The sequence below is a fragment of the Perca fluviatilis genome, chromosome 8 (genome assembly GCF_010015445.1).
Source record: "Perca fluviatilis chromosome 8, GENO_Pfluv_1.0, whole genome shotgun sequence".
In the NCBI taxonomy this organism is placed as follows: Eukaryota; Metazoa; Chordata; class Actinopteri; order Perciformes; family Percidae; genus Perca; species Perca fluviatilis.
The window spans coordinates 5,847,688-5,863,049 of NC_053119.1; the positions used below are offsets into that span (position 1 = coordinate 5,847,688).

At 41.9% G+C, this 15,362-nt stretch overlaps 1 protein-coding gene across 1 annotated transcript in view; it reads left to right on the forward strand.

Moving 5' to 3' along the window:
• The window catches only part of ptprz1a (protein tyrosine phosphatase receptor type Z1a), a 136,336-nt gene that overhangs the window by 96,907 nt on the left and 24,067 nt on the right, over positions 1-15,362 (forward strand). Inside the window, exons 15-20 of the mRNA XM_039808142.1 lie at positions 2,515-2,653; positions 7,557-7,645; positions 8,217-8,302; positions 10,914-10,934; positions 13,025-13,121; positions 14,457-14,539. Coding sequence (XP_039664076.1) covers positions 2,515-2,653; positions 7,557-7,645; positions 8,217-8,302; positions 10,914-10,934; positions 13,025-13,121; positions 14,457-14,539 — 515 coding nt within the window. The remainder of the gene's footprint in view (positions 1-2,514; positions 2,654-7,556; positions 7,646-8,216; positions 8,303-10,913; positions 10,935-13,024; positions 13,122-14,456; positions 14,540-15,362) is intronic.

Here is a 15,362-nt window from a genome sequence, read left to right on the forward strand (position 1 = left end):
ATTTTAAGTTTTATTTTGGTGTGAAACACAAAAACACTGATATGGTCATTTAAAAATCTTCCCATTGTATTTCCATATGTGTGCCCCTGACATTCTGACAGCCAGATGTACACAAACCTAACTCCATCTTCACGATTTAGTTTGTCTTTTAAGTCTTTTCATTTGGAACTGTGAGTGGGAAGTTAAATTCTCATCCGATCTTCTGTGTGTCACTTTGTCTCTTCGGTCTCTGCCCCAAAACAAATAACTTTTTCCATCTTCTGTCTGGGCTTTTTCTTTTCCTTTTGCCCATTATCATCTTTATCAGCGTGTCCAGGGTTTTTAGAGAGGCAGAGAGAAATCTGTCAGATGGATAATTGAATGAATGAATGAATGTGTTGTACTCTGAGGGTTCACGGAGGAGAAAGCAGGCCCATTATGAATTAGTCAACAGGGCTGACCCAGCCATTCACGGCAGATCTGAGTCAGTTTGTGCAGAAAGAGGTAAATTCAGACAAACGGCCTTCCAGTCAAGGTTAATCCATACTAGTGTTTTCCTTACTGGGTATCCGATGATAATGGGAGGATTCAGCAGCATCGGCTCAGCGAGGTCAAGTTCCACTGTCTTTTTTTTTTTATTCAAAGTTACAATAATGGCGCTTGATTGACTCCAGCTCAACTTTGCTGCTGTTGGATGAATATGTTCTCGCTTGCTCTCCGGTGGATTATGATCCTTTGTGTGTGATCCTTTCTGAGTTTCTTTCAAGAGTTTTGTTAGGTTTGGAAAAAATTTGACTAGTTTAGTGAAGACGGTGGTGCATCTTGTTCGACCGCTGGGCTGTTAACACGGTTCGTGTTGCGTTCTGAAGGCTCGATGGGGTTTTAAGCCCCCAACGTCGACTTCAAGGCACCTAACCTTAACCCTAACCCTAACCCTTTCCTAATCCTAGTGCCTTCCAGGCAGCGCTGCATGGAAGACGACGTTGGGGGGCTTAAAACACCAAACACCGTTCTGAAGTAGATATTGGATATTACAGTGTGTTGGGGTATCTCCCAATCTGAGTTTTTCTCTCGCACGACTATTTTACAACTTCTCCATGCAGAGCTTAGCGACGCCCAAGACGATTGTGATTGGTTTAATGAAATGGCAATAAACCAGAGCATGTTTTTCTCCCGTCTCGGAAAGCTATGTGGACTCGCCAGACCCTCCTCTGCTCTGCAGCGTGTGGATGGTCTGGCAAAGCGAGACTATAGTTCTGCAAACGGTTCAAGGAGGCCAAGCTGCTCTGGAGGCAGAAATGAGCTCATCGTTTGAAAACATAAAAACTTAACAAACTTAAAACATCATCTTAGGTCGTCCTGTTGCTTCTCACATGTTTTGGTTTTTGGTTCCAAGTCGTTGGGTGGGGCCACCACTAAAGACGTGTAGGGATATTTTGAAGAAAAAATCCCATAAGAAGGGACCAGTAATGCGTTAGCAATCTGGCCTGATGCTATAAATGGCCCATTGGAAGTAGAATGTTGCAAACCATAATCATGAGCGTAGTTGCTTGCTTTGTCTTGATTTTTTTTAGGGTTTTTTGGTCTATGCTGAGTTATGTGCAAATGTTTTTTTTTTTATCCACTAAGATGTACACTGTTTTTGCTGTAACTGGCAATTTACGGCTCCAATTGGTGGTGTAATGGGTTGTTAGTCTCATTGTTTAGACGGCATTCTTGCTCCTACATTCTGGTGAATTCAATTTGATCTAAGTTTATATTGATATTGAATCTAATTGAATTATTCTCCTGTATAGTTCAGAACTTCCTGCATATTCAAAACACCAGGAATCATTTACATCTCGTTAACCTTGTTAAAGCCATAAGCTCCATAAGTTAAAATCTACATAAAAGACATGACAAAATGTCAAAATCATAAGAAATCACATCGGTATTTTCACGCTTCTGTTGTTTTCTTTAACCCCCCCCCCCCCAATGTAGCTCATGTAGACACAATTATTATTATTTTTTCTTTCTTTATTGAAAAGAAAAGAGACACCGGGTCTGTGCTTTGTGACAGGGCAACACGAAAGTGCCTAGATGTCATTTACAGGGGTGGGTGGTGGGGGGGTTACAACCCCCCAATAATCACAACTGGCCAATGCAACCCCCTCCCCCCCCAAAAAATCTATTATAATTTCCTTGACATAAATTGATGCAAACAAAGGCACAAATTGTTGCAGAAAGATTCACCAGATGTGTTTGACGTTAAAATCCCCCCCCCCCGCCCCCCCCAATGTTGAACCCAAAGTTACGCCCTTGCGAAAGTGCACCGCAAGGTTCACGGTTGAAATCGTTAGGAAGGATGTAGACATGTTGTGAGCGCCCTGAACGGTTATTTGACCTCTTTTGGGGAGTGAGTTCTTGTATATTTTTTGAGGGAGACAAATCAACCTCTCCACAATCTACACCAATCTATACAGGTGATGGCTCGCTCTTCTTCTCTCACCCCTGTAGCGGCTTTCATGTCTCTCCTCTTCTGTTCTTCCTCTCCAGATGCCAGTAACAGCAGCCACGAGTCCAGAGTGGGTTCGATCCGGGACGGGGAGAGGAAGGCTGTGGTTCCTCTGGCCGTCATCTCCACCCTCACCGTCCTCGGCCTGATCGTCCTCATCAGCATCTTCATCTACTGGAGGTCAGAACTGCTAATAAAGCCTGATTGTTTTTGGCCATTAGAGGCCAGAAGAAGTCCAGAGCTGGACAGTTTTTTCCATTTACACATCCATCAGGCACAGAGCAACATGGCTATTATGAGGGTTCAGCGTTTTTTTCTTTAGAAAACGATTACTACTTGATTCTACTTTTTACTACTTAGATTGTTTTACTGGCCTCTATACAAATTGTTTTAGAACATGTCATAGCTTTTACTGACCAATCAGAACGGTGTGAATAATCTATCCAGCATTTTTTAAAGCACACACGCACGCACAGGCACACACACACACACACGTGGCCCCTTTAACTCTCCCTGCCCTTCAACCCCATCATATCTCATATAATATGTGGGAGGGAGAGTGAAGTGGGAGACTTTAGCCAGAAGACTCATTGATGTATTTATCTGGAAAGCTGAATCTCCTTGAAAGATGTGTGTGTCTGTGTCTCTGTGTGTCTGTCTCTGTGTCTCTGTGTCTCTGTGTGTCTGTCTCTGTGTCTCTGTGTCTCTGTGTGTCTGTGTCTCTGTGTGTGTGTCTCTGTGTCTCTGTGTGTCTGTGTCTCTGTGTGTGTGTCTGTGTGTCTCTGTGTGTCTGTCTCTGTGTGTCTGCGTGTCTGTGTGTCTGTGTGTCTGTGTCTCTGTGTCTCTGTGTGTCTGTCTCTGTGTGTCTGTGTCTCTGTGTGTCTGTGTCTCTGTGTGTCTGTGTCTCTGTGTGTCTGCGTCTCTGTCTCTGTGTCTCTGTGTGTCTGTCTCTGTGTCTCTGTGTCTCTGTGTGTCTGCGTCTCTGTGTCTCTGTGTCTCTGTGTGTCTGTGTCTCTGTGTGTCTGTCTCTGTGTCTCTGTGTCTCTGTGTGTCTGTGTCTCTGTGTGTCTGTGTCTCTGTGTGTCTGTGTCTCTGTGTGTCTGTCTCTGTGTCTCTGTGTGTCTGTGTCTCTGTGTGTCTGTCTCTGTGTGTCTGTGTCTCTGTGTCTGTGTGTCTCTGTGTGTCTGTGTGTCTGTCTGTCTCTGTGTCTCTGTGTGTCTGTGTCTCTGTGTGTCTGTCTCTCTGTGTGTCTGTCTGTGTCTCTGTGTGTCTGTGTCTCTGTGTGTCTCTGTCTCTGTGTGTCTGTGTCTCTGTGTCTGTGTGTCTGTCTCTGTGTGTCTGTGTCTCTGTGTGTCTGTGTGTGTCTTCACCAGCAGCCCCTTCACAAACAATACCTCCTGCGTTGGACTGTTGATGCGGCTGCTGGTGGGCTGAACGAAGCCTTTCAGCCGCTGCCGCCGCTCACTTTTGACAGCGTTGACAGTGTTTTGGATGCCTCTCGGCTGACCTTGAGAGATGCTGTTTTTTGTTTAATTTATTGAGACGTATAAGAACTGTTAGCCAGGATCGACTCCAGCTCCCTCTAAGACCCTACCGAAAAGGATAAGCGGTTACAGATAATGGATAAATGGTTGGGAAAACTGGATTTTTTTTTTTATGTATGCCTATTCAAGACCTAAACCTAAAATATATTTTCTTCTCGTGCTGTAAACATCTTCAGCTGTGCAGTATGCCCTCTGCTTCCCACTCAGACTGTGAAATAACCAACTTCAGAAATCCGATCAAGGACACGCTGTCAAATGCACTGTAAACACTTCCCGTGACATTTTGTACATTTCTCATCTGGCGCGCCGGAGACTCGGCATATTGTTCTTGTTTTTTTTTGCGCTCTGCTTGTTGTTGTATCTCCAAGATTGAGCAGTGCTAAGCTGGTAATAATCTGGGGAGCAGGGGGATTAATGCTCGGTGAAGGATGTACCTTGGCTGCAGGCAGCCCGCGCTGCGGCGAGCGTCCACTCAGCCGAGCACGTCCAGAGAGGGCTCGGGGGATAGAAAAGGACATCCGCGAGATTATGTCGGACAGAAGGAAACGTGTCAGCGCCTTGTAGGGGCGAGCAGCAGGAGGCCAAACTGCGCTAATCTGGCTGCTGTGGTGTCCTTGTTTACTCCCTCCTGACAACACAGTGCTCATTTGGACACTGCTGCTGTGCATTTGAGGTCAAGTAGTTTGAGGGGATTTTTGAAAGTTCACAACAAGATGAGAGATGAACAGCAAGTCAGCACGTAGCTAAATAGTGTTTAAAGGCATCGCATCAATTCCAACTAGGGCTGGGTAATATATCGATATTATATCGACATCCATATATGAGGTTAGATATATCGTCTTACATTTTGGATATCGTAAAAAAGTGTTGTCTTTTCCTGGTTTTAAAAGTGATGTGATTTTCTGAACTTACCAGACTGTTCTAGCTGTTTTATTTTTTGCCTTTACCCACTTAGTCGTTATATCCACATTATTGATGATTATTTATTTAAAATCTCATTGCATATTTTGGAAAAGCACCATTTGTCGACCTTACAATATCGCTGCAATATCAACTGTATGTATGTACTCTTGTACAGTGCTGGGTAGTAACTACTTACATGTAATGGCGTTACATAATTTAATTACAAAATAAAGGAAGCCTAACTGTAATCCATTAGTTACTGGGAAAACGTGTGTAATTATATTAGTTACCTATGAAAATATTTCTGCTACAGAAGCGAAAAATCGTCCAGCCGAGTGTGAGAAAAAACTCATTTTGAGAAAACGGCCTTTAAAGATTTTTATGGCAAAATTCCACTAATTTCTATTGAAAGCCATGAATTACAGACAAAATAAACTTTAGCTCCAAGTAATATCCATGTATTACACTGTTTAACATCCAAAACTCATTATTGCTTCATCCATCACTAATCATAACATCCAAAACAACACATCAACATGGCCTTCAACTGAAGACCATTACATCAAAAACTTCAAACTGGCCCAACACAACCATTACACAGCCTAGTTCCCCCAAGTCAGTTTACAGTCTACATATCCATGCCAGTACCATATGTAGGGCCCTCCTCCATCTCCTGCTGATGTCTTTTCACTATTTTGGCTGTGTTTACACTTTTAAGGCTCCACTTTGCACTGGTGGAATGGACACTATTGACTTTTGAGATCCTAACCATGTCGTCATCCTTCATTGCATTAACAGTCTGTGCTCTGAAACCACAATATCTCCATCACAGCCAGCATGGCAGAGGCGCCCTCATTGAATGTAGAAATAGCCTTCATGGCTGCAGTTTTTGGACATTGGGCCCATATGACCAAGTTGAGGCATGCGTTGGCATTCTGAGTGCCTCCATGCTGCACTGTCACTGGACATCCGGTGATACACAGGGATGAGCTTCTTATGGTGATCATTCAAAAGACCAATATTTAGAACATTGGAGAAAGCAATCAAAGTAGACTAAATTGTTATTTGACAGAGTATCTTCACACTGTCAGAGATACGAAGAAGAGACGGATCCTGACTAAACACAGGCTCAGTGACCACCAGCTGGGTCAGATAGACAGGTCAGAGAGAGAGACAGGCTCAGTGACCGCCAACTGGGTCAGACAGAGATACTCTTCCTCCTCCACTGGGAAAAACTCACTAAGAGATTTACACCTTGGAAAAATAGCCAAAAAAATAAAACTTCCCAAAGTTAACACCAGAAAAGAAGCTGGTAGTTCTCCTAGGAGAGGGGACAGCAGCTCTACTGACAGCTAAATATGGATCTGCCTGCCACAGCCTGAGGGACTCACAACCACTTTAGGATCCCAAAATAACAGATTTGTTTAGTATTGTATAGTAATTATATTAGAATAGTATATATGTGACACCTACATATTTAATATATGACATGTATTGTAGACCATGAATATGGTCAACAGATATGACAGACCTAGCTAATTTAAAAAAAAAAAATTGTGTTTGTTTCTAAGGTAAGATTCAAGTCATTCAAAGATTCTAATGAATGGCCACATTTAAGAAGTTCAGAGTGCTGAACAGGTCTAACTTGACAAATGGAAATCCAGCATTCAGTGGAAACAAACGACAGATTCTCACTCCCATCTCGTAAAATACAGACGCTTGGTCAGGTGCCTTTGGCGTTGTTATTGACGCTAAAAGTCTCCTTTATCTAAACGCCCTTGGTCGGGACTACTGGCGTCACTTTTGATGCAATTAGGAGTGAGAACGGGTTGAAGTGAACACTCTTCAGACTCGTCGAGAGAATAACGGTTTGTGTTTCTTCCAAAACACGTCTTTAATCTCAGAGCTCAACCCTTTTGCTGCGTGTGTGTGTGTGTGTGTGTGTGTGTGTGTGTGTGTGTGTGTGTGTGTGTGTGTGTGTGTGTGTTGGTGATAATCCCTGATGCCCATTTCTGGCCGAGACAACGCAGGTTCATCAGAGGCAATCTCATCCGTTTAAAAACTTGTCAAGGATTAACAGAACATCTTTTTTTCCTGTGTTTTTCGGAAGATTACTTGTATTCTCCAAAATCTGGGCTAACACAGAGTCACATGAAAACAAAAGCATCCTCTGCCTTTCAGTTGATCCTCCGCTTAGATTCAGTACAGGCTGAAGCATGGCATCAATGCAGATATATGAATACGTATATACAGTATATTCAGCATTTGTATTTTCAGTTTAGGATTTTTTTACACAATATGTTTTTCTTTGATTTGAATTACTTTCATTGATTTTGTTATAGATGCTTCTGTTTTTCTTCCAGTATGTACTTAAGGTTAACATCTCATATTTATGTAAAACATGTTGTCCTAAATTTTGTCAAACCTAAAATATACAGTAGAACATTTGAAATGAACCGTTTATTTCTTCATATACGTTCGGACAAAAGTGACTTTATTTAATCTCAAACATTTCATGGTTGATATTCAAATTAAAATACATTCTGATGTCACTGTGTGTGTGTGTGTGTGTGTGTGTGTGTGTGTGTGTGTGTGTGTGTGTGTGTGTGTGTGTGTGTGTGTGTGTGTGTGTGTAGGACTTGTTTTCAGACGGCTCACTTCTACATCGACGAAAGCTCATCACCCAAAGTCATCGCTGCACCGTCCACTGCTGCATTGACATCTGGTAACACACACACACACACACACACACACACACACACACACACACACACACACACACACACACACACACACACACACACACACACACCACATTTGAGGACCCACAACATAGACATAGTCCAGCAAGTTTTATTTATTCAGCCCCAAATCACAAATTGCCTCAAAAGTCTTTACAATCTGACTTAATTTCGTGAATAGGTCTGAGTTTCACATTTGAAAATCCCATTTTTTTTAAATTGTCCTCACTTTCCTAAAAGTTTCAAAATTGTTAAGATTTCTAAAATCTATTTTCCTTTTCAAAAAAAAAAATATAATCACTAAATTTCTAAAATGTCTTTGATTTCTCAATACATCCTTATGTTCTAAATATGTTGTTACTTTCCCAGAATGTCTACAATTTTCTTCAAGAACGCACAGTTATTCTTTTATTTCGATAATGTAAAACACATTCACACATCTTTAGACATCTGGCCTACCACTTTCTCTCCTATGGGTAGTTCAGTGTTGTTTCCTGTTTATTGAATTTCCCCTTTTGGATCGTAAAGTATATCTTCATCTTCTTCATTTTCCAGACGAACAAACAGCTTTTCCAGTGAAGGAGTTTGTCAAACACGTGGCCGAGCTTCACGACACGCTCGGCTTCCAACGAGAGTTTGAGGTACAAAGACCGGATAGTTTTTCCGTTTTCCAACTGAAACTAAAACACATAATATTTAAAAAAAATATATCTCTACTGTCTTAAGGCACGCTCACACATATACGACAATGACCATCGCCTGCATCGAGGTAATACTGTCTGGTTAAACACAGCAAAAATCAACATCTCCTCCATCTTCGCTCACTCGGAAAACTGCCAACCTCAACTCAACCGAAGTCAACCAAACACGCTGCTTAACTATTGGCTGAGGTTGTGATTTCGCCGCTCAAAGTTTAACTCCATGCAATGTGAAGATGCAAATTTGTTTTGCCACCGGAAGCAAATGTTTTATAGCCTCGTGAGACCGTCCTGATCTCACGAGCTCCAGTTTTCCACTCGCAGATCAGTCTGGCATCTTGAGACAGAGAAAATTTGGAGCCGTTCGCCAAACGACCGACCAATCAGCGTTGGTTTTGAGGCGGGTTTAGGTGTGACGCAATGAGAAGCGTCTGTTAGTCTAAACAACGTGGCGGCTTCCACGGATGAGATGAGCGTAGCTATCGCGCAAGTTTTAGTTTTAGTATTCCTTCATTGAAAGAAGAGCAAAAAACGGCACTGGAGGCTTTTCTCGGAGGAAAAGATGTTTTTGCTCTTCTCCCGACTGGTTTCGGCAAGAGTTTGATCTGATTGGTTGATTTGGCCCGTCTATCACCAACTATAGGTGGTGATAGACAGATGGTTTATCCAATCAGCTAACCAGGATTTTCGCCCCTTCCCAAAAGTTCTCCAGCAGAAAGTTCCCAGATGGATATGCCGAGCAAATGCGAAGCAATCCATCTGGCGGAGTCAGGTTAAATGTTTTATACGTCCCTTCACTCGCAAAGAATGGAAATGGACGGGAGGCGGATAATCCATAATGCCGAAGCATTCCGATCATCCAGGTACTTTTATATGCAGAAGTTTTATGCAGAAGAAGGCTTCATGCGCCACTTAGTAACTCTCATAGGTATGAACGCTGTATCCAGTTCATATTATACATCCGTGATGTGTGACCGTGCACTTAAACTTGACCCTTGTGTGTGTGTGTGTGTGTGTGTGTGTGTGTATGTATATGTGTTTGTGTGTGTGTGTGTGTGTGTCAGACTGTCATCATGTCATCTGCATCCTGCATGATGAGCTGTGATGATGTGAGTGGATACACTTTGACGCAGGGCTGCAACATTACGGGACTATTTTGGATTCTCTGATCGTAATTTATCAGCAGTTTATTGTGAATGGCAATAATTCAATTTTGTGAACATTAAAGGAACTTTATCCCGACCCTGGTGTGCGTTTTTGGGTGGGGGGCGCTATGGAGCCTGCTGGTCACAACCGGGCTCAATCACTTTTTTTAAACAAAATACTTGATTGACGGTTGGGCCCTGGCATTAAAAGTGCACAGGATGTGCACATGATGACTTAATAATCAGTGGGAGGGTGAATGTTGCAGCCCTGGTTCGTCTCTTTGTGTGGAGCCTCCGTTCATCGTGTGAGCAGCGTGTCACTTTTACCTGTCGACTGTCAGCAGAACGTCAGTCACATCATGAATCAAAGCTCCACTTCTTGTTCTGAAACTGCCGCTGAAGGAAAAAAATCAACACAAAGACAACAAGGCTAGAGAGGGACGGAGGGACACTACTCAGGGTACGCGCGGTCTTAAAATGTCTTAAATATAATATTCGAAAAATAAGGCCTTAAAAGTCTTACATTTCTTTAGAAAGTCTTAAATTTCATTGACAAAGGTCTAACATTTGTATTGCTCGTTCATAAGATTAAGTTACTCCTTGATTGTTTCGTCACAAAGCATGTATTGAGAACTACAATACAATGTTGTATAAAGTTCAAGTACTTACCTTTATACCCTAAAATTATATCCTACAAACTTTTGCCAGTATGGCCATGGAGTTGGTATTCAATTTAATTCTATTTGGTATTTAAAAAGACCTTAAAAAGTCTTAAATTTAACTTTTGGAAACCTGGGGGAACCTTGGCTACTATTTCACTTTCTCTAGATCACCAACAAGTATTTCCTCATATTAATGATGATGGTGGTGTTTCCTTATCAAATTAGAGTGAAAATAATGCAAAAATATTCAAACTTAATTTAGAAAACAATCTTAGAAAAACTGTGAAATAAGTATGTTATTTTACATGAATTATTATATATTTATTATATTATAAATAGGTATGTTTTTTTGTAAACCAAAGCATTACATTATAATTGATCAGTTTATAGAATGTTGACCAATTCCCATCACAATTTCCCAGTGCCCAATCAAATGTCTTGATTTGTCCGACTATACAGTACAAACCCCTAAAATTCCCAGAATGCAGCGTGTTATGCACAACCCATAATAAAAACAATAATTTTCCATTTCTTTTTTTTATATGAATTTGAACACTGAATTAAATAACCTTGTTTTCATTTGTGTTGGTTTGCCCTTTGTGTTGCAGCAGCATGAGCTGCACTGTGAGATGGATTAGTTGTTTTCTGTGTCGTCTTGTAATTTGTATTTTTGCACCTCTTTGGTTGTGGTCCGTGTTGTCATGGAAACGTCCTGGCTGCCTGCTGCTTCCTCACCCTCATCATTAGATACTGAAGGAGAGTTACGAGGTAAGACGCTCTCCTCCTGACGCCTTCATTCACTTCATCACCGACGCTGCCGCACTCGTAGCTGTGTTTTTGTCTCGTCTCGTAATGCGAGGTGTGTTTTGTTCATGTGGAACTGTGGATGGACAAACGCATGGTTTGTGTTTGACACCAGTGGAAGACGTCATGGATGTATTATAAGAAATGGATACTGGACTCCAAAATGAAGCCCATTCTTTACAAACATGACCAAGGCTATGTCTCAGTTAGTTAAATTGCATCCCCTACCTTCCTCGCGTCTTAGTCTGTCCCACCGAGGAGGCCCGGGAGATTCGCGAGGAAATCAAACGAGGATAGAGGAAACGAGGAAATGTGTTTTTAGAGGGATGAGACGTCCTTACCTGTGAAGTGTCATGTGAATGTGTTAGCAACGCTTTCAGCTGCACGACTTCCAGGAAGGGTGCTCTCGTGTATCCTCGCTCATAGCTCCTCAGAGATCCCTCCTCCATCCTCACTCATAGTTCCTCAGAGATCCCTCCTCCATCCTCACTCGTAGTTCCTCAGAGATCCTTCCTCCATCATCACTCGTAGCTCCTCAGAGATCCCTACTCCATCCTCGCTCATAGCTCCTCAGAGATCCTTCCTCCATCCTCACTCGTAGCTCCTCAGAGATCCCTCCTCCATCCTCACTCATAGCTCCTCAGAGATCCCTCCTCCATCCTCACTCATAGTTCCTCAGAGATCCTTCCTCCATCCTCACTCGTAGCTCCTCAGAGATCCCTCCTCCATCCTCGCTCATAGTTCATCAGAGATCCATCCTCACTCGTAGCTCCTGAGAGATCCCTCCTCCATCCTCACTCATAGTTCCTCAGAGATCCCTCCTCCATCCTCACTCATAGCTCCTCAGAGATCCATCCTCACTCGTAGCTCCTGAGAGATCCCTCCTCCATCCTCACTCATAGTTCCTCAGAGATCCCTCCTCCATCCTCACTCGTAGCTCCTCAAAGATCCCTCCTCCATCCTTACTCATAGTTCCTCAGAGATCCTTCCTCCATCCTCACTCGTAGCTCCTCAGAGATCCCTCCTCCATTCTCGCTGGTTCAAGTGAGGAGCGAGGAGATATCAAATACGAGACTTGAGTAGCAGCCCCAGTCTCTCTCCCTGGCTTCACTTCTTTGTCCAATAAACTTTACACTGACATGACATCATGAACATAAAAATAGCTTTTTCTGATATCTGGGGGAAAGTTCACAAATATTACACTTTTGTTGTAAAAAAAAAAAATCATAATATAAACATTAATAACTTATCAGTTTTACAGATGTCGCCTTTATAAACCCAATCACAAAGTTTGTTAGGTTTAGGCAAGAATACCAGGTTAAGCCAATCAGAGGCAGAGTAAGGCAGAGTTTCTCAAATTTGTGTACGGGTTGCAACGGTCTATGAAGAAAATGCTTTCTGGGCTGCAGGGGAATTTTTGTTGCAGTTGGCCACTAAGGCAAAATCAATGTGTTGTATCCAACTCTCTTAATACATCCATGGAAGTAGTCATTTTTAAGTAAAAGACATAATCACAATTCGACAATTCCACACACCACTTTAGATCATGTAGGAAAACTAATTGTCACTTGAGCACAGTAGATGTTTTGTTGTGTCCTCAACACCAAGTATCCAAAACGGCCAAGTGCTGAAAGTTATTATAATGTTTTTTTTTCTTCAATCAGATAATTCCTGATTTTCAGACTGTATTTTATCTAAACAGAGCTGCTTGTGTTCGGACAACATTCAACTTTTGAGCACTTGAAAAAGCATGTTTGTATTCCTCAAAATTAAATATAGGGGGAAAATGTATATTGGTATCGGTACTGAACCTCAGGTGTCATATTAAAAACAGTATTGCACATTTTTAAATGTACCCAGCCCTACAGACATGTAATATTAGAGTAATATGTCATCTTGTGTGGAATGTAAACTCTGAATCTGCAAATTACCCAGTAATAGTAGCTGTCCGAACTGTACTCAAATACAGCATTACCTCTAAACTTCACCGAAGTATGTAGCTAAGCTCCCACCTCTCGTCTTTGAGGGTTTAAAGCTCTTCTTTGTGTGTTCAGGAGATTCAGACGTGCACGGTGGACATGGGGATGACGACTGACAGCTCCCACCATCCTGACAACACAACAAAAAACAGATACAGCAACATCCTGGCCTGTGAGTACACTTCACTGTGTGATGTTACAGAACATAACACTTCAAAAGCTTGACATTTCTGTTGTGTGTATCTTGTATTTTTTTTATCTCATAAGCCACACATCTTTCAGATTGCCGTTCTGATTAGGTTTAATCATTTTAACTGAATTTGGGTTGCTGAGAACCGCACGGCCTGCTGCCGTTTGCACATTTTAAGTGTTGAACATCAGACATCACAAGCAAACTTCGTGTCTTCCTCAGTTATTTTTTAAACTACCAAGTCAAAAAGATGGTCCAAAAAATCTGTCCAAACTCTGCGTCTCTCATGCAGAGATAGCTTCAGGATTTGTTTAGCCTAGCTTAGCACATAATACAAATTAACACACTCTTATACCGTATTTCTTAAAACTAGAATATGAATGGTCTGAAAGATGTTTCGTGTATTTATATTATAAATCTGAAGATTTTCTGATTAACAGTGAATGGATCTACCAACAAGTATTTTGTCTGTCTGTCTGTCTGTAATAAAGCCTGATTAATCTTCTCCCTCTGTGCATTAGATTTCCATTGTTGTTAAAATCACATCAATGAGCCACTTTGTTTCACTGGGTGACATGTTCCTATATTATGAACTCACACACTGTCCACACAGCGTCCTGCTGCCTCAAATACTCACTAGAGCACCAGATGTGGATTAATCCGCTGGAAATAGTCCCCAACAAATGCATGAGTTCCTCCTGTTTTTTTAATAAAAACTACAGTGATTTACGCAATGTGTAACTATATGTTTGTGTTTTTAATTCACTTCCTCAGTAGGAACCAATGGGCTTGGAGCCACAGACAGGAAGTGTTATAATTTACGTCCTCTGTAGGAACTAATGGGCTTGGAGCCACAGACAGGAAGTCAGAAAGTATTTAGTGACTAACACGTTGTTGGTGTTAGTCTTTTCGTGGGATTTGTTGACCATAAGAACAATTTCAAATTAAAGCTGCAAGCAGCGATGACCGCCAGGCACTGGACGCAAGATTTAAAATGAATTCCCTCCATTTAGTGCATAGCGTTGGAAATTACATACCGGTATTTCAAATTGTGCACCACTTCCTTTGTCCACTATGTGGCGCTAGAGAACACACTATTTATATTTCATGTTGCTGTATAACATGTTTAAACAACATCTTGGAAATTTCAGGCAAATCGAATGATTTTCATCAGGGCATACTTCCTGTTTCCATTAGGTGGCGCTATAACTATAACTCATCGTTGACTTATAGATTCCAAATGACCCCAGATCAATACTAAAAAACTAATAAAAAAAAAAATCTAATCACGTCTTACTCTTTCTCTTCAACACTCAGATGACCACAGCCGGGTGCGACTCACGCCGCAGCCCGACAAAGACGGGAAGACGAGGGATTACATCAACGCAAACTACGTGGACGTAAGGAAATCTCAGTTTGAGCGTGTTGTTATGCCTCCACGCCGGCGATAGCCGTGACCGGAGGCATAATGTTTTTGTGTTGTCCATCCATCTGTCCGTCTGTTTCATTCTCGTGAACGCGATATCTCAGAATTTCTTTCAATTGGTACAAACGTCCACTTGAACTGAAGGGTGAACTGATTTTTGTGGTCAAAGGACCAAACAAAACATGTTAAGGGCCATAACTCAAGAATTCTAAACTCTTACTATGACGCAATTTCGATTGATGGTGTTTTAAAGCGTAACTCTTGCCAAAATGCAACTTAGGGTCTTTTTGTGAATGTACCCGAGTCAGACTTTCATTTAAAATAAGGACAGAAACGCCACTTTTAAGATTCACTCTATTCTCGTTCCATATCCATTTTGAAAGCCGGCGGGCAAAGTTTGCCCAGAAATGTCAGATTCTTCCCATCCTCACCGACCTCATCATAAACCTTGTTTAAATGATCATACGAAGCCTCCGCGCTGCTTTTTGTTTTGATGACCCATGGGTTAGGTGTTGCCAGATTGGGTGTTTTTTCCACTACATATGAAGGCCTGTTTACGGTGAGTTTTAGCCGTGGTTTTGGCCTGGAAGGCTCTATAGAAATCTGGCGCCCTATTGGACGAAGTTAAACTGAGAGAGCGTGCCGTTCACAGACACCAGAATGAACGAGTTCACGGTAACGTTCATCAGGCAGTAATACAGTACGTTCAGTTCACGTTCGCCCAAAATATGAACGAGTTCATGAACTATTGTTCAATGAACGCGTTCAGGCACAACACTGAGTATAGGTACGTACTG